Genomic DNA, 16481 nt, shown 5'->3' with positions numbered 1-16481 from the left:
ATTACGTGATTTTAAAAAGGAGAAGAATTTAAACTTCCCATTGCTTCTCCCCCCACCCTCTCCATTTGGCTTGGGCACGGAAGGCCAGGCTTACAAAGAGATTCAGCTGCCTCAAGATGCAGAGGCACCTTTGGGATTTTACCAAAGGGCCTGACCAGAAGTGTCTAAGTCCCTTGGGCAGCCAATGGATTCAGATTCTTCTTTCGGTGAGCTCAGGGGAGGCTCAGATTTCCAGCTATAAAGTCAGACTATCCCAGACAGGAGCTAGAAGGGTAAAAATCCACCAGTGAGTGTCAGGCACAGACACACTGCTGTTGGTGAGATGCCAGGTACGGTTAGGGTTGATCTTGATGGCACTTGGTCCTGTCGTGAGGAGACTGGACGTGATGACCTCTCGAACTCTCTTACAGTTCTAGGATTCCATGATTATAGGATGTACAGGACGGGAATCTCCTCAGGGAGTTTTGTCTGTGAATTCCATAAGCATCTAACTCCCCTAGGTTACTTATTTCCCAGCCATAATTTCTGGAATGAGATTTACATCGTTAGAACAAAGCTTGTTAAAGAAGCCCAGGCGCTCCCATAGCAACACTGAATTTCTGCAAAGCTTTCGTGTCACCAACAATTTTGTTGGGGGGGGGGGGGGCAGTTAAAATGAAACTGTCAATTTTGACCAAGCAGGAAATTTCTCCCTTTCTAAGCTTTCAAAAAGACTTGTAAATGACCACTCTTCCAAGGTGGCTATTGATTCCTGAAGCCCTGGAGGGGGAAACACAACTTCCTTCCTCAGCACAAAAATCCAGGGTGGCTTAACGGGACGGAGTCTTGAATGACATTTATCGGCTTCTGGTGATCATCTGGGGGGAGGGACAGCCCCAGCCTGCTAAACCCAGGGTTGTGAGTTCAATCCTCACAGAGGCCATTTAGGAATTTGGGGCAAAAATTCATCAGGGATGGTACTTGGTCCTGCTGTGAAGGCAGGGGACTGGACTCAATGACCTTTCAAGGTCCCTTCCAGTTCTAGGAGATAGGCAATCTCCATTATATATTTATTTAACCCCCCAAGTTAAGCACGGTTTGAACTTGAGCAAGTCTGTGAGAAAAAACATCCCTTCTTGAAGGGAAATCTCAGCTTTGGAGCCACGGGAAGGAACTGGGTGGAAACAGGCTGAGGTTTCTGATCCACATTTCCACCACCGAGTTGCTTTCATTAGCTAGATATGGGGGAACACAGAGGTGCAGGAACTGATTTTTTATAGGGGGGATGCTGAGAGCCACTGAACCAAAGTATCAACCCTGCATGGTGGAAATCCCTTCAAGACAGCACCTATGGGGAAATTTTGGAGGGGGATTTTTTCCCGTATCTGGTAGGTATTGGGTTGGCTATTTTTCTTCGATCCCAACGGCTGTGCTGTGCCCTTTTCTGTAAGTGGTCATGGGCCAGAGCACATCTCTATGTTTGAAAGAGTTTGTCTCTCTGTCGGTTTGTTCCAGAACTCCTCCCAAACGGGAAGAGCGAGGACCATCACTTTCGGACACAGCTTCCTCTTATCATCACTTAAAGCAAGGGACTGCTTGTGCCAAGACAATGGGATTGTTTCTCATCAAGCCATAAAGAAAAAAAGAGAGACAGAATCACCAGGCAGGTGAAAGGGGCTGGCTGGGGGCGCTCCCCCCACTAGGACTGCTCCCCCAGGCATAGTTTATGGAAGGATGAAAGCCCCCCCCCCAAATTCCTATGGGGAAAATTGTTGGCTGTTCCCCTTTGTCAGGGAGTGCACAGTTCGCTGCATTCCTCACTCTGGCTGGGGAGCGCAGGGGGTTTACGAGCTGTGCACTTTCCTCTCGCTCTCCGGCTTTGAAAAATACAATCACTGAAATAAAGCACGTACATTTTCCTTTTATTTCAAAAAAACCCAAACCCACCCTTAACCAAGTTAAGGACCCGAGCCACGCTAGTTGCTAGTGATAAAGAAAATGTGATTACGTGCATATTTCTCTCCATAGAAGATCTTTTCTCTATTAGGGAAGACCTTTAGGGGAACTGCACGTGGGTCTTGGATCCAAACGACTTTTAAAAAAAAAAGTGACTGAGCAATTACACCCCTGAGTCTCACACGAGTTATACCATGGTTGATTTACCCGCTGCTATACTTAGCAACATCCCTGTGCATTCAGCATGTTCTCTGTGGCTTTCCGCCCCCTCAGTAGGTTTTTCTCTTTTTTTTGTCTTCTTAATTACAGGGGATATTTGCATAAAAGCAGATTCTTTTGTTCCTGCGGCACTGAACAGCTGCTAATGCCTCCACCTGAACTGAAACCACAATCGGCTGCACCGCACAGCATGGCAATCTTTCCAGCAAGCCACTGACACTCGCAAGAAAGATCCCCCAGGAAAGTCCATGGCAGCTCAAAACTTCTCACTAGCAACAGGGAGACAATCCAGAGCCTCCTGCCACAAAAGCCGCCCTGGGGTAAAAGGAGAATCTCCCGTAAGGTTGGGTTTTTGCAGTATAGGGCTTAGGACATTCAGTAGAGCCATGCCAAGTGTATCCAGAGGAGGGCAATTGGTCTCAAATATAGTCACAAGCTGTGCCCATGGCTCTCAGCAGCAGCAGCCAAAGGCAACCACCTCTGGAGCAGAGGACTGCATAGCACAGGGGTGTGGCAGATTTTTGGCCAATGGCACCTGCGCAGATATCTCTCCTTATACAAAAATAATTTGTAAGCGCACACCCAGAACTCACAAGCTCTCATCTTTCCATCTGGGCCTGTTGCTCACCCTCCAGCCTTGTGGCAACAAAGGTGACTCTCCTGTGTAACCTGGAGGAAACTGAGGCACGGCACTTGCCCATCTGTAAAATGGGGAGCTAGGAAGACCAGGTGCTCAGTTACCATGGTGATGAGTGCGCACAGTTGCCATGGCAATGGGGACCATACAAGGACCCAGCTACACAGACGTGCCATGTGTGCTCATGAAGCAGGGGGTACGAGAAGGGGGTGGAACAAGCTGGCGAGGGTCAGGCAGGAGGAAAAACCCCGAGTACCCAGCTCAGGTGGGTCACCAAGGTCAATGGACTCGTCCAAAAGCACATAAGAACCTCTGTCTGCCTGCTCCCTCGGACTCCATTTTTTTTTTCTTCCTTAATTTTTTTTTCCGTGAGATCAGGGCCCCGTCGGGCCGGGCACTGCCCAGACACACAGCGACCGAGATCAGGGCCCGTCGGGCCGGGCGCCGCCCAGACACACAGTGACCGAGATCAGGGCCCGTCGGGCCGGGCGCCGCCCAGACACACAGTGACCGAGATCAGGGCCCGTCGGGCCGGGTGCCGCCCAGACACACAGTGACCGAGATCAGGGCCCCGTCGGGCCGGGCGCCGCCCAGACACACAGTGACCGAGATCAGGGCCCGTCGGGCCGGGCGCCGCCCAGACACACAGTGACCGAGATCAGGGCCCGACGGGCCGGGCGCCCAGACACACAGTGACCGAGATCAGGGCCCGTCGGGCCGGGCGCCGCCCAGACACACAGTGACCGAGATCAGGGCCCCGTCGGGCCGGGCGCCGCCCAGACACACAGTGACCGAGATCAGGGCCCCGTCGGGCCGGGCGCCGCCCAGACACACAGTGACCGAGATCAGGGCCCGTCGGGCCGGGCGCCGCCCAGACACACAGTGACCGAGATCAGGGCCCGACGGGCCGGGCGCCCAGACACACAGTGACCGAGATCAGGGCCCGTCGGGCCGGGCGCCGCCCAGACACACAGTGACCGAGATCAGGGCCCGTCGGGCCGGGCGCCCAGACACACAGTGACCGACATCAGGGCCCCGTCGGGCCGGGGGCCGCCCAGACACACAGTGACCGAGATCAGGGCCCGTCGGGCCGGGCGCCGCCCAGACACACAGTGACCGAGATCAGGGCCCCGTCGGGCCGGGCGCCGCCCAGACACACAGTGACCGAGATCAGGGCCCCGTCGGGCCGGGCGCCGCCCAGACACACAGTGACCGAGATCAGGGCCCCGTCGGGCCGGGCGCCGCCCAGACACACAGTGACCGAGATCAGGGCCCGTCGGGCCGGGCGCCGCCCAGACACACAGTGACCGAGATCAGGGCCCGTCGGGCCGGGCGCCGCCCAGACACACAGTGACCGAGATCAGGCCCCGTCGGGCCGGGCGCCGCCCAGACACACAGTGACCGAGATCAGGGCCCGTCGGGCCGGGCGCCCAGACACACAGTGACCGAGATCGGGGCCCCGTCGGGCCGGGCGCCGCCCAGACACACAGTGACCGAGATCAGGGCCCGTCGGGCCGGGCGCCGCCCAGACACACAGTGACCGAGATCAGGGCCCCGTCGGGCCGGGCGCCGCCCAGACACACAGTGACCGAGATCAGGCCCCGTCGGGCCGGGCGCCGCCCAGACACACAGTGACCGAGATCAGGGCCCGTCGGGCCGGGCGCCGCCCAGACACACAGTGACCGAGATCAGGGCCCCGTCGGGCCGGGCGCCGCCCAGACACACAGTGACCGAGATCAGGGCCCCGTCGGGCCGGGCGCCGCCCAGACACACAGTGACCGAGATCAGGGCCCGTCGGGCCGGGCGCCCAGACACACAGTGACCGAGATCAGGGCCCCGTCGGGCCGGGCGCCCAGACACACAGTGACCGAGATCAGGGCCCCGTCGGGCCGGGCGCCGCCCAGACACACAGCGACCGAGATCAGGGCCCCGTCTGCTTCCCCGCCCCCATCCATCCCCCTGCACCGATTCACTAGCTACGGCTCCCTCCCTCCCACAGTCCAGGCCGGAGTTTCGCTCCTTTCGGCCCAGCACCCCCACCCGCCCAGCGGTTATGGCCCATAAGTAATAAAGCAGAGATAAGGCGCAGGACGGGCGGGTGGGGGAAGGGAGGCGGCGCACCAGACAGGAGCCTGCCCCCGTGCACCCCTTCAGCACCCCTCAGAAGCCAGGAATCAGGGGAGGGGGCCTGCAGAGCCAGCCAGCCCTGCCAGAGGGCCCACAGCCTGCCCCAAGTACCCCCCCCAGGCCCTGACCATGCAGCTGTCATTGCCACCCACCCCTGCATCATGCAGACTACGCCGAGCCCTCCCCCGCTGATTTAAAGTCCAGTGGGGGGGGGGGGCGTCTGCTCAGCTCCCCACTGTGTAACCAAAGCCCCCCCCCCCCCTTCGCTACTCCCCAGCTTCACCTCAATTCTGCAGCCCCCCTCCCCCATATCCCCCCCAGCTCCATGCCGGGCCCAGCACCCTCTAGGCAGGAGCGTTGCCCCCGCCCAAGGATCCAGCCCCACCGTCCCTGGCTCGGCGCATTTTTGCCGTTGCAGGACTGAGGAGCCAAGGGGAGAAACCAGGCCCCCAGGCAAAGCCCGTGGGGCGGGGGCCGCGTGGCGGGGCTTTGCTTTGTCTGAGCCGCTCTCCCAAGGAAACCCTAAACCGGGGCCAGTCCGGACGCCAAGCCGCCCGCAGCCGTCATGCTGCAGGCATGAGCCCCACCGCCGGCTCCTCCTCGGCCCATTCCAGACAACTCGCATGATCCCCCCGCCGGCCAGGCTCCCGCAGGCCACAGCTGCATCTGAAGGCCAGCCAGAGCGCATGCCGGGCAGCATGTCGCAGAGACACGGCCAGCTGAGGGCCGCCAGGCCAGGGCTCAAGACTCCGCCGATGCCGGCACTCCTCTGAGGAAGCTCACCACATCCAGGGGGAGGGGGGCGCCTCACTTCCCGCCAGCCAGGGCACCTCCCGGAGGAAGCTCACCACACCATGTCAGAAGCCCCTCCGTCCCCCCACACACAGAGGGGTACAGGAGCCAGATTGCCCGACCCCCAAGACTTTTCTAATTTTCCTTTCCTGAATTGGGAAGAAAAGCCCAAACCCTGAATATTTTCCCCAACCAGCAATCTCAGAAGAGGAAGTCGAAGACGACGACCTGACCCAGCGGAAAGGTGTTGGGCTGTTTAGAACCTTTTTGAGTCTCGCGTGTCCTGTTTCCGTTTCTCTTTTTTCACCTACCTATTAAACTTCACATTTCTGTTTCGGCCCCCCCACAAGCCTGGCCCTTGATCGTTTTGGAAAATGCAGCGATAGGGAGGCGGCGACCATTCCTAACCAGCGTTCCCCGTACGCTGGGCACTTGTGCGTCTGCTCAGGCGAAGACTCAAAAGCCGCCCAGCTGATTAGTGGTGCACCCACGGCTAGGTTTGGTGATGGTGCACCTTCGCACAGGCCTTGGGGCGCGTGAAAAATTATTCCCCACGTGGATGGAGAAGATTAAAGGGAACATGGCTCCTAACCTCTCCCCCCACCCAACCCCACAAACATCAGGGAGTTTGTCAAACCCCAAAAAACTTTCCCATAAACAGTTTGGGTTTCAGCGGATCGGCATTTCTCAGGGGCGGGGGAGGGGAATATTTGGTGGAGAAAAACTCCCAACGGTGTCTCGGGGGAGGAAGGAGCGTCCCCATTTCACGAAGGGTCCCCAGCTTGAAGGCCAAAGAAAAGGGGTGAGAAATAGGAGGATTGCATGCGTGGCCCTGTCCAACCCAAGGGGGCGGAGTCATGGCATGGGGGCGGAGCCAAGAAAGTGCCCTATGTGAGGCTGAGCCCTCCTGCCCTGCCCTGGGGTCTAGCTGGGAGGCCGCTCACCCTGCCACTGACGCATGGTGTAGATGGGAGGGGGGGGGGGGGCGTCAGGACACAGAGCTCTGAAGTCCAGGCAGCCTGTTCTCCGGCTGACTCCTTCTCTCCCTCCTCCCCCCGCTGGAGCCCAGACAGTCGGGACCGTCGGCCCGTTATCACGCCGCTGGGGCAGCCTTATCAGCACCCAAGCACGCAGCTCACATCCGCGCCGGGACGAATCCAACTTTGCCTGCAGCCTCGTCCCTGGGGGCCACGCAGCTCCAGCAGCCTCCCCCTCCAACACTCAATCCAAGGAGCAGCCTTCAGTCCGGCTCCCTCCCCCCACTCCCCCTTCGGAGGAGCTCATCACTATGCAAAGCAGATGCTTCTCATTGGCTGTGAGCTGCTCGCCCCATTAATCCCCTGCTGGAAGACGCTGCCGGGCTTTTTGACAGCGGTTCTGCAAACGTGAAGTCGATGTAATTAATTCGGGGGGGGGGGGCGCAAAATCTTTGTATTAAATCAGTAAATAGCCGGCAGTGTTGGCGCTGAAATGGGGGTGGGGACGCGGAGATGTACCCAGCATTACTGACGCAGTAATGCCACAACAAGGCTGTTCGGGGTCCAAATGGTAGTAGGTCAGATGCCAACAGCTCTCACGGCCGTCCAGGCCAAGCTGTGAAATCCATGGTATGTTAAATATGGGTTAAACGAATAGTCCACGAGCCTCATGAAGTCTTACCGCTTACTCGATTAGTCTATAGCCCCCAGGGGTGGGGACGGCAGCCAGTGCGCTCCAGCCCCACACCAGAGTGCCCCGTCACTCGACAGCGCCTGCAGCGCCAGCCCCACGGCACTGGCCAGAGCGCCCTTCCCCCCACGGCCGCAGGGCCCTGCATGACCCAGCACGTGCACCAAAAGCGCTGGCTGGACCGGGCTGGGTGGTGCATGTGCCGTGCGCCCCGGGGGTGGGCCCCGAACTGCGCACCAGCAGCCATGGCCGGCCCACACATGTGCCGTGCACCCGGTGGCAGCGCCGTGTGCCCGGACCCAGGGTGCCTTTTGGCTCGGGCCGGCGCTGACCATAGGGATAATCACTCCAGACTGGACAGGTTAGGCATTTTAGCACTCAAAGAATTAAAGTTAGGCATGAGAGAAATGCAAAGGATGAAATGCACAGACCATCCACACCCTAAAAATCACCCACTTTGCAAGCAGCACAAGGAGTCACAACCCCCATGTATGTGTTGGGTCCAGAGATGAGGGAAGGACAACGTGTGTTTGTGAGAATGACAGACACACACGCACACAGCATGTGAGAATGACAGAGATTTGCATTGCCGAGCTCCCTCCATCCCCTTCTCTCTGTGTGGAGATGGGGTGCAGGATTGGGGGGGAGGAGGGACACCCTGACATCAGCGCCCCCCCCTTCTCCCTCCCACAGCCTGCACAGCAAGCAGGAGGCTTCCAAGGGGCAGCTCCAAGGCAAGAGGACAGGAACAGCACGACAGCGGGTGCAGGGGCAACTGAAGTGTCGGCACTTGAGAGCTTCCTGGCCAAACCATCAGGATCACCCATCAGAGGCTCCAAGATCGACCGGTAGATCCCGATCGACTGGTTGGTGACCACTGGTGTAGCCTATAGCTTTAACCTAGAAGCTTTTGCTTATCGCTTAATCCACTTCACTAGTACATCCCTGGTATGGAAAACACAGAGCACCTTGCAAGAGGGTTGGAAGGATCAGCTGGTGCTTAGAGAACAGGCAAGGGATAAGCAGGACTCCTGGGTTCCACCCCCAGCTCTGAGAGGGAAGTGGGGTCTAGTGCTTACAGCAGAGAGCATTGGTGCCTCAAGCCCTGGTTTCTAGTGCTGACTCTGACACTGACTTGCTGGGTGATCTCAGGGCATGTTACTTGACCTCTCCATGCTGTGCCTCTGTAGCTCCCTTTATGTAAAATCCACCCTGGTCACTGCTTGGAGGAAGCTCACCAAGCCACTCACGTCCTAGCTGCCCCTCTATAGCCATGCGAAGAGACACTAGAACTGGGGGGGGGGGGAGTGAAGATGTGTGTCCCATCCCATCAGACGCCTCCCAGACCGGAACCCTGACCCCAGCACCGATCAACATCCCATGCTTCAAAATCAACCTTGCTCCTGGCAGAATCACTGCAGGGGCAGGTGAGAAATCCTCTTCCTGACCCTGCTCCAGCTCTGGCCCTGGAGCATGACCATGATTGCTCTAGTGCCCCCTGCATGGGCAGCGTCTGTCCGCCGAGATGCACCCAAGGGAGTACTCCAACGAGATGAGCTCTAGCAGATGCTTTCCAAGAGATAAAGCTGGTCCCACGTGGGCCCAGCAGACCCGCTTTGCCCAGGGCTTGTGAACAGCTCAGTACACAAAGTGACATGAGACCCACGCACCTGACCTCAGAAAGCATCCCCTGACCCCACTGCAGGAAGAGTTTGGTTGGGTACCACAGGTCAGCTCAGAGGTGGGACAGATCCTAGCAACACTCAGACCACATGCAGCACCGACAGGTGGCACCAAACCGGGAACCTCTGGAGCTTAGTGCAAGAGCCTCTACCGCTTGAGCTAAAAGCCTGCTGGCTCTCAGCAAAGGCTGTAGAGCAGACTCATTCCCTCTCTCTTGATAGAAATGTAGCCGTGTTAGCCTGGTGTAGCTGAAACAAAAAACAGGACTGTGTAGCACTTTAAAGACTAACAAGATGGTTTATTAGGTGATGAGCTTTCGTGGGCCAGACCCACTTCCTCAGATCAAATAGTGGAAGAAAATTGTCACAACCATATATACCAAAGGATACAATTTAAAAAAATGAACACATATGAAAAGGACAAATCAAATTTCAGAACAGAAGGGAGATGGGGGGGGCAAAGGGGGGAGGTAAATGTCTGTGAGCTAATGATATTAGAGGTGATAATTGGGGAAGCTATCTTTGTAATGGGTAAGATAATTAGAGTCTTTATTCAAACTTAAGTGTAAAGTGTCGAATTTAAGCATGAATAACAGTTCAGAGGATTCTCTTTCAAGTGAAGTCTTAAAAGGCCTTTGAAGCAGGATGCAGGTAATCAAGTTGTTGAGACAATGTCCTTTGTGGTTGAAATGGCAAGAAACTGTTTTTTCTTTGTGATCCTGTCTAATATCTGTTTTGTGGGCATTGATCCTTTGGCGAAGTGTCTGAGACGTTTGTCCAATGTACATAGCAGACAGACACTTTCGGCACATGATAGCGTAAATTATATTTCTGGATGTGCAGGAATATGTGTTCTTGATCTTATAATTCACTTGATTAGGTCCAAGAATGGTATCAGCAGAGTGAATATGTGGACAAAGCTGGCAACGGGGTTTGTTGCAAGGGAAGGTACCAGGGTTGGTATTAGTGTGGTATGTCCTGTGGTTGTTGGTAAGAATCATCTTGAGGTTAGGTGGTTGTCTATAGGAGACTATGGGTCTGTCTCCCAGAGCCTAGGATACTAAACTCTGGCCCACGAAAGCTCATCACCTAATAAACCAACTTGTTAGTCTTTAAAGTGCTACATAGTCCTGTTTTTTCTCTCTCTCTTGGTTTCAATGGTGCTCCACACTCAGCAGGTGTGTGGGTTACATGTACACCAGGGAATAGAGCCTGCCCCATTCCTCGCCCCCAAATACAGTCTCCTCAGGCCAGCAAGAGAGAGAGATTCATCCCTACCCAGCGCCCACAGCTATAGACTGAGCTCTGAGAGACGGGGCACTGCTGTGAGGAAGCTCACCACAACCCTAGCCCCTCCCTGGCGAGGACACAGCTGCAAGGAAGTTCACCAAAGTCCTACCTGACACCGGCACAGTGACACTGGCCATCCAACAATGACTGAAGAATGGGGGGGGAGGGTGTTAAGAGTGCCCCCTTCCCCCTGACTCATCGACTCCCACCCCAGTGGCTTGCCCCTCTGTGAGCGGACTGGGAACAAGAGCAGGGAGGACAGGGCCGGTGCCCCAGTGTTGCTGGTGGGCAGACAGACACCTCCCCAAGAGGGCTTTCCGTGGTGCACCGAGAAGGTGGCGGCGAATTGGATAGACAGGAAGGACGCCACACGTGGCTTTTCAAACCCTTTCTTCTGCCACACAAGGCAGAGATGTGGGGCCCGTCTGTCCCTCCAACAGGGCTGTGTCTACACTGGGCCACTTATTCCGGAAAAGCAGCCGCTTTTCCAGAATAACTTGCCAGCTGTCTACACTGGCCCCTTGAATTTCCGGAAAAGCACTGACGATCGACAGTAAGAAATCAGCCGCTTTTCCGGAAATACTATGCTGCTCCCATTCGGGCAAAAGTCCTTTTTCCGGAAAACTGTTCTGGAAAAAGGCCAGTATAGACAGCACAGCAGTGTTTTCCTCAAAAAAGCCCCGATCGCGAAAATTACGATCGGGGCTTTTTTGCGGAAAAGCGCATCTACACTGGCACGGACGCTGTTCCGGAAAAGCATCCTGCCAATATAGACGCACCTTTTCCGGAAATACTTATAATGGAAAACTGTTCCGTTTTAAGCATTTCCGGAAAATCATGCCAGTGTAGATGTAGCCCAGGCATCCAGAAAGGAGTCTTTTAATCAAGGATGCTCCCTCTCTCTCGCCCCTCCGGCACATCCCACTCGCTTGCCAGCTTAACTCACTTTCCCTTGCAGGGAGACAGTTTGACCTCGGCAGAAACACCAGCCAGATGCCCGCTTAATAAGAGGCAACAATGAACTTAGCAGAGCAAAGCTGATTTACCCTCTCTGGGGATTGGGCCCTATATGTTAAGGCCTTTGGAGCAGGGACTTTTCATAGCACTCAGCACAGCGGGGCCCCGATCAATGTTCCCTCCAATTTTTTTCATCGATGTGCGGAATAATTTTATGTGCGCTGAGACGTGCAGATGTGCACCAGCGTAGAAACACAAACCATAGGTCTGGGCACTCTGCTGATCAGTGGGGCAGCACTGACATTTCTCCTGAGCGACACCCGCCCCCCCCATCGCAGAGCTTACAGAGAACACTGGCCCCAATCCCCACTTGGGGCCCTAGCTATGAGCGAAACTAACTACCAGCCAGATCTCATCAGCATGACTCAGAAAAACACCTCACTTGCAATCTCCAGCCTCCCACCTTGTGCCAGCATCCACCCCCCCCCTCGCAAAGGCTGCCGGATCTTCCCATTCACCCGCACAGGGAGAAGACACTGGGCGCGTCGTCTAATATGTCAATTGCAAGACAGCCCTTCCTTCATCCACAGCGCTGCCACATTAGCACTGAGGCTGAGCACAGACTGAGTTCTGTTACTAAAGATGCCAAAACAGAAACCATTGAAATAGAGAGTCTCACCATCCCCTTCCTTCCTGCACCAGATCAAACCAATGGGCCAGTCTGGAGCCATAGTCTCTCTTGGACAGCACAGAGGAAATAGACCTAACGATGCACTAGGCTTGCATGCTGGTGGGGAAAGGATTCCTTCCTGACCACTAGCCTGTGATCAGCTCTGAAGCATGAGGGTGAATAGCCTCAAATATCTTATCTCCCTGCCAGCGCTGGGGGTTTTGTGTGAGAAACAATCTTCACTTTTTTCCAATGCCCACCCAAACACTGGGCATCCTGCGGCAGTGAATTCCACAAGTTAATTTTGTGCTGCACAAGGCAGTCTAGTGCTGGAAGGACGGATACTACCACACACCCTGCCCTGAAGTGGTTTTCATCCTAGACAGTGTTTACAGTTGGGTTCAACGGCTCTTAGCACCCCACTGTACCAATTGCCCCAGCATCACTGACGGAGAGAAATCATTTTCTGTTTATCACCTTGCAACTTCAAATGCCTCCTTTTCCCCCTCGAGTCCATCTCCTTTCCAGAGATGTCAGGCATATTCTCCTCCCCAACACTAAAATGTCAGTTGCTGTTACACTTAGCGGAAGATGTACCAAATCGTGGCTCATGGTCACACACTCATTCTCTGCTTCGTTGCTTGCTGGGTTCATGTCCCCAAAGCAGTTTAAACTGCAAGCCCATCCAGATCCAGGCCTGGGCTGGGAACAGATCCCTTGAGGCCTGACTCCCAGCCCCTCTGTTCTAACTACTGATCCCACTACCCTCCCAAAACTGCGGACTGGCCCCCTGCTCTAACCACCGCCATACAGGAAACAGCCGAAGACAGAGAGTCCAGCCACAGGGCACGGGACCTAGGACATGGTGGTGCCATCACCTTGAGACAGGCAACAGGCCAGGCCCAGGGGCTCCCAGAGGCCGGGGGGCTGAGATGTTTCTATGCAAGTCAAACATACAAAGAAAGGGGGGTGGCGGGAGAAGCCACCTGCTCAATTGCCCCAGGAAATAGGGACTCTCTTAAGCCCCAGAACACACAAACTGTGCAGCCTGGGGCTCCTACACCCCATAACAGCCCCACAGACCCCCCCCCCCCCACACACACACTGCACAGCTAGGGGCTCACACACTCCATAACAGCCCCACAGACCCCCTCTCCCCACACACACACACACACACACACACACACACACACACACTACACTACACAGCTGGGCACTCCCACACCCCATAACAGCCCCATAGATCCCACACTGCACAGCTGGGCACTCCCACACCCCATAACAGCCCCATAGATCCCACACTGCACAGCTGGGCGCTCCCACACCCCATAACAGCCCCATAGATCCCACACTGCACAGCTGGGCGCTCCCACACCCCATAACAGCCCCATAGACCCCACACCGCACAGCTGGGGGCTCACACACCCCATAACAGCCCCATAGACCCCACACCGCACAGCTGGGGGCTCACACACCCCATAACAGCCCCATAGACCCCCACACCGCACAGCTGGGGGCTCACACACCCCATAACAGCCCCATAGACCCCACACCGCACAGCTGGGGGCTCACACACCCCATAACAGCCCCATAGACCCCCACACCGCACAGCTGGGGGCTCACACACCCCATAACAGCCCCATAGACCCCCACACCGCACAGCTGGGGGCTCACACACCCCATAACAGCCCCATAGACCCCCACACCGCACAGCTGGGGGCTCACACACCCCATAACAGCCCCATAGACCCCCACACCGCACAGCTGGGGGCTCACACACCCCATAACAGCCCCATAGACCCCACACTGCACAGCTGGGGGCTCACACACACCATAACAGCCCCATAGACCCCACACCGCACAGCTGGGGGCTCACACACCCCATAACAGCCCCATAGACCCCACACCGCACAGCTGGGGGCTCTCCCACACCCCCATGGCAGCACCATATGCCCCCATCCTCCACATACACCCACACCACACAGGGGGGCTGCTCTCACCCCCCCATTACAGCCCCATCCTCCCCTACGCCGCACAGCTGGGGGGCTCCCCCAGACCCATATAACAGTCCCATCCTCTCCCACACCACGCCGGGGGCTGTCCCCGCGCACCCACAGCAGCCCCACACTCCCCCAAGCTGCACCCCTACAACACCCCCCAAACAGCCCCCACTACGCCACGCAGCGCGCGGTGCCCCCCACACCGCACAGCTGGGGGGCTGCCCCGCACCCCGATCTCCCCCGCCAAACTCCACCGCCCCTGTCGGCCTCAGCCGCTCCGCCATGGGGAGCCCCCGGCAAACAGCCCGGCCCTGCCCCCGCCAGCCCCCTGCTCTCCGGCCGGGACTCACCAGCTGCTCCTCGGGGTCCGGCTCCCCGGCGCTGCCCGGCTCGGTCTCCCCCGCCGCCAGCTCGGCGGGCTCGGTGCCGAGGCGCAGCGCCTGCCGCACCCGGCGCGCCTGCCGCTCCCGCAGCAGGTGGAGCTCGCAGAGCCCGGCCAGGCTGCCCTCCAGCCAGCCCCGGAGCCGGCCCCGCTCCGGGCTCACGGGGAAGGAGAACGCCCGGATCATCGCCCCGGCTCGGCTCCCGCTGCTGCCCCTGCAGCCCCGGACAGCGCTCCGCCTGCGGCGGCTCCGCGCTGTCACCGCCTCATCTGCATAACCCCCCCAGCGCAGCTATTGGCTCCTGGCCCGGCCTCATCTGCATAGACACCCCCCCAGCACGGCCATTGGCTCGCCGGCCCGGCCTCATCTGCATAGACCCCTCTCCAGGCACAGGCATTGGCTCGCCTTCTCTGCCTACTTTGCATAGCCACCCCCTGCCGCCGACCAATTGGTTCTCCCGCTCTGCTTTCTCTACATAGCCACACCCCCACATCAAGCTATTGGTGCTCCTGCCCTATCTTATCTGCATAGCCTGCTTAATAGTAACCTATTGGCTCTCCTGACCTTACTTATCTGCATAGCCACGCCCTCAAATGAACCATTGGTTGTCAGAGCCTGCTTTATTTGCATAGTCACGGATTCATCGGTTCTTTCCCTTCATCTAACTGCATAGCCACGCCCCCAAGCCACCCCATTGGCTCTTGTGCTCTCTATAGAGCCGTATCCTCAGATGGTGCCATTGGCTCCCCTGTCCTGTCCTATTTGTATAGTCACGCCCCTAAATTTAACTATTGGCTTCACCCCTCAATTTAATTGCGGGACCACCTCCCGTCCCAGCCATTGGTTTATTTGCACATGCTTATCTGCATACTCACATCTATGGATACTGACATTTGCTGATAGACTGAATGAAATCTGCATAGCCACACCTCCCTCACCCAGCCATTGGTTAATCCACTCCATCCCTGGGGGGAGTCAGCGATAGCCCCGCCCTCAAAAGGGGCGTGGCTATCATTCACTCCCCCTACCATGAGATGTTCAAACAGCTGATTGGGCTGAGCCCTTGGGTTACCTGCTATGTACAGACCCAGGACAGGGGCTTGGTGGGGAGCTGTTGGTTCTGGTAAAGCCCCCAATGGCTCCTCAACCCCCCCCCCAGTGAACCCACTGCACCCCTCCCCCAATGGCTCCCCATGCACTGCTCCTAACTTCCAGTGCAGCCCTGCAGCCCCACCCTCTTCCCCAAAATCCATCCAGTGAACCCAATGCATCCAGACTAGTCCCTCCCCCATTGTGCCCCACTAATCTCCCATGCAGTGCAGCCTATCCCATCGCCTTCCAATGGTCCTGCGTCTCCCCCACCAGACCCAATGGACCTCCCATTAGTTCCACACCCCCATGGGCCCCCATTTCCTCCCCCAACAAACCTCCAGTGCACCTCCATTAATTGCTCCCCAGTGCACCTCAGCTAAAAGCAATGCACATCCCCTCCCCCAACGGTCCTTCAGCCTCTCCTGCAGATGAACCCGGTGCCCCATCTGCACCCTTGCCCCGATGCATCCTATTCCCTTCCCCAAAGTGCACCCTCCGCTAACCTGCTCTCCCAATACCCCTCCTCCCCAGCCATCCAGACATTCACTCCCCTAGTGTACGCAGGGCACCCCGCTTTCCCCTCCCGGAGTGTGTGCCTGGTGCAACCCCCCAACCCTGCCACCAATGCACCCCTGAAAGCCTCCACCTCAGTGCTTCTCCTTAGTACACCACCCACAAACCTCTACTGCAGGGTCCCCTCCCCAGTGCTCTCTGTCCCCCCTCCCATGAAATCCCCATCCACTCCCCCAATGCACCCCCATTGGCTTCCCTCATGCACCTTCCTAATCAATCCATGCCCTGGTGCTCTCTGACCACTCCTATGCACCCCTCCCTCCAGCCCCACCTCCCCACTCATCCCTCCCAGTCCTCTCTGCCCCTCCTTGCACCTTCCCCAATGTACCTGGCACATTCCTCCTTCCCCCTCACCAGTGCCACACCCCTCGTCCAGCCCCTCCCCCACATCATTCAGCCCTTCCCAACGTACACCCCCACTTAGCCCCTCCCTAATGCCCCCTGCACCCCATTTAT

At 57.2% G+C, this 16481-nt stretch overlaps 1 protein-coding gene across 1 annotated transcript in view; it reads right to left on the bottom strand.

Moving 5' to 3' along the window:
- DACT3 (dishevelled binding antagonist of beta catenin 3) overlaps positions 1-14610 on the bottom strand; it is a 32991-nt gene extending 18381 nt beyond the window's left edge. Inside the window, 1 exon segment of the mRNA XM_075915137.1 lies at positions 14328-14610. Within this exon segment, the coding sequence (XP_075771252.1) occupies positions 14328-14546 (219 nt within the window). The 5' untranslated portion in view covers positions 14547-14610.
- Positions 14611-16481: the final 1871 nt, after the last annotated feature.

Source organism: Pelodiscus sinensis, unplaced genomic scaffold, assembly GCF_049634645.1.
Source record: "Pelodiscus sinensis isolate JC-2024 unplaced genomic scaffold, ASM4963464v1 ctg34, whole genome shotgun sequence".
NCBI classification, from domain to species: domain Eukaryota; kingdom Metazoa; phylum Chordata; order Testudines; family Trionychidae; genus Pelodiscus; species Pelodiscus sinensis.
Note: the sequence above shows the minus strand (reverse complement) of the source record. Positions and strands in the feature narration are given on the sequence as shown.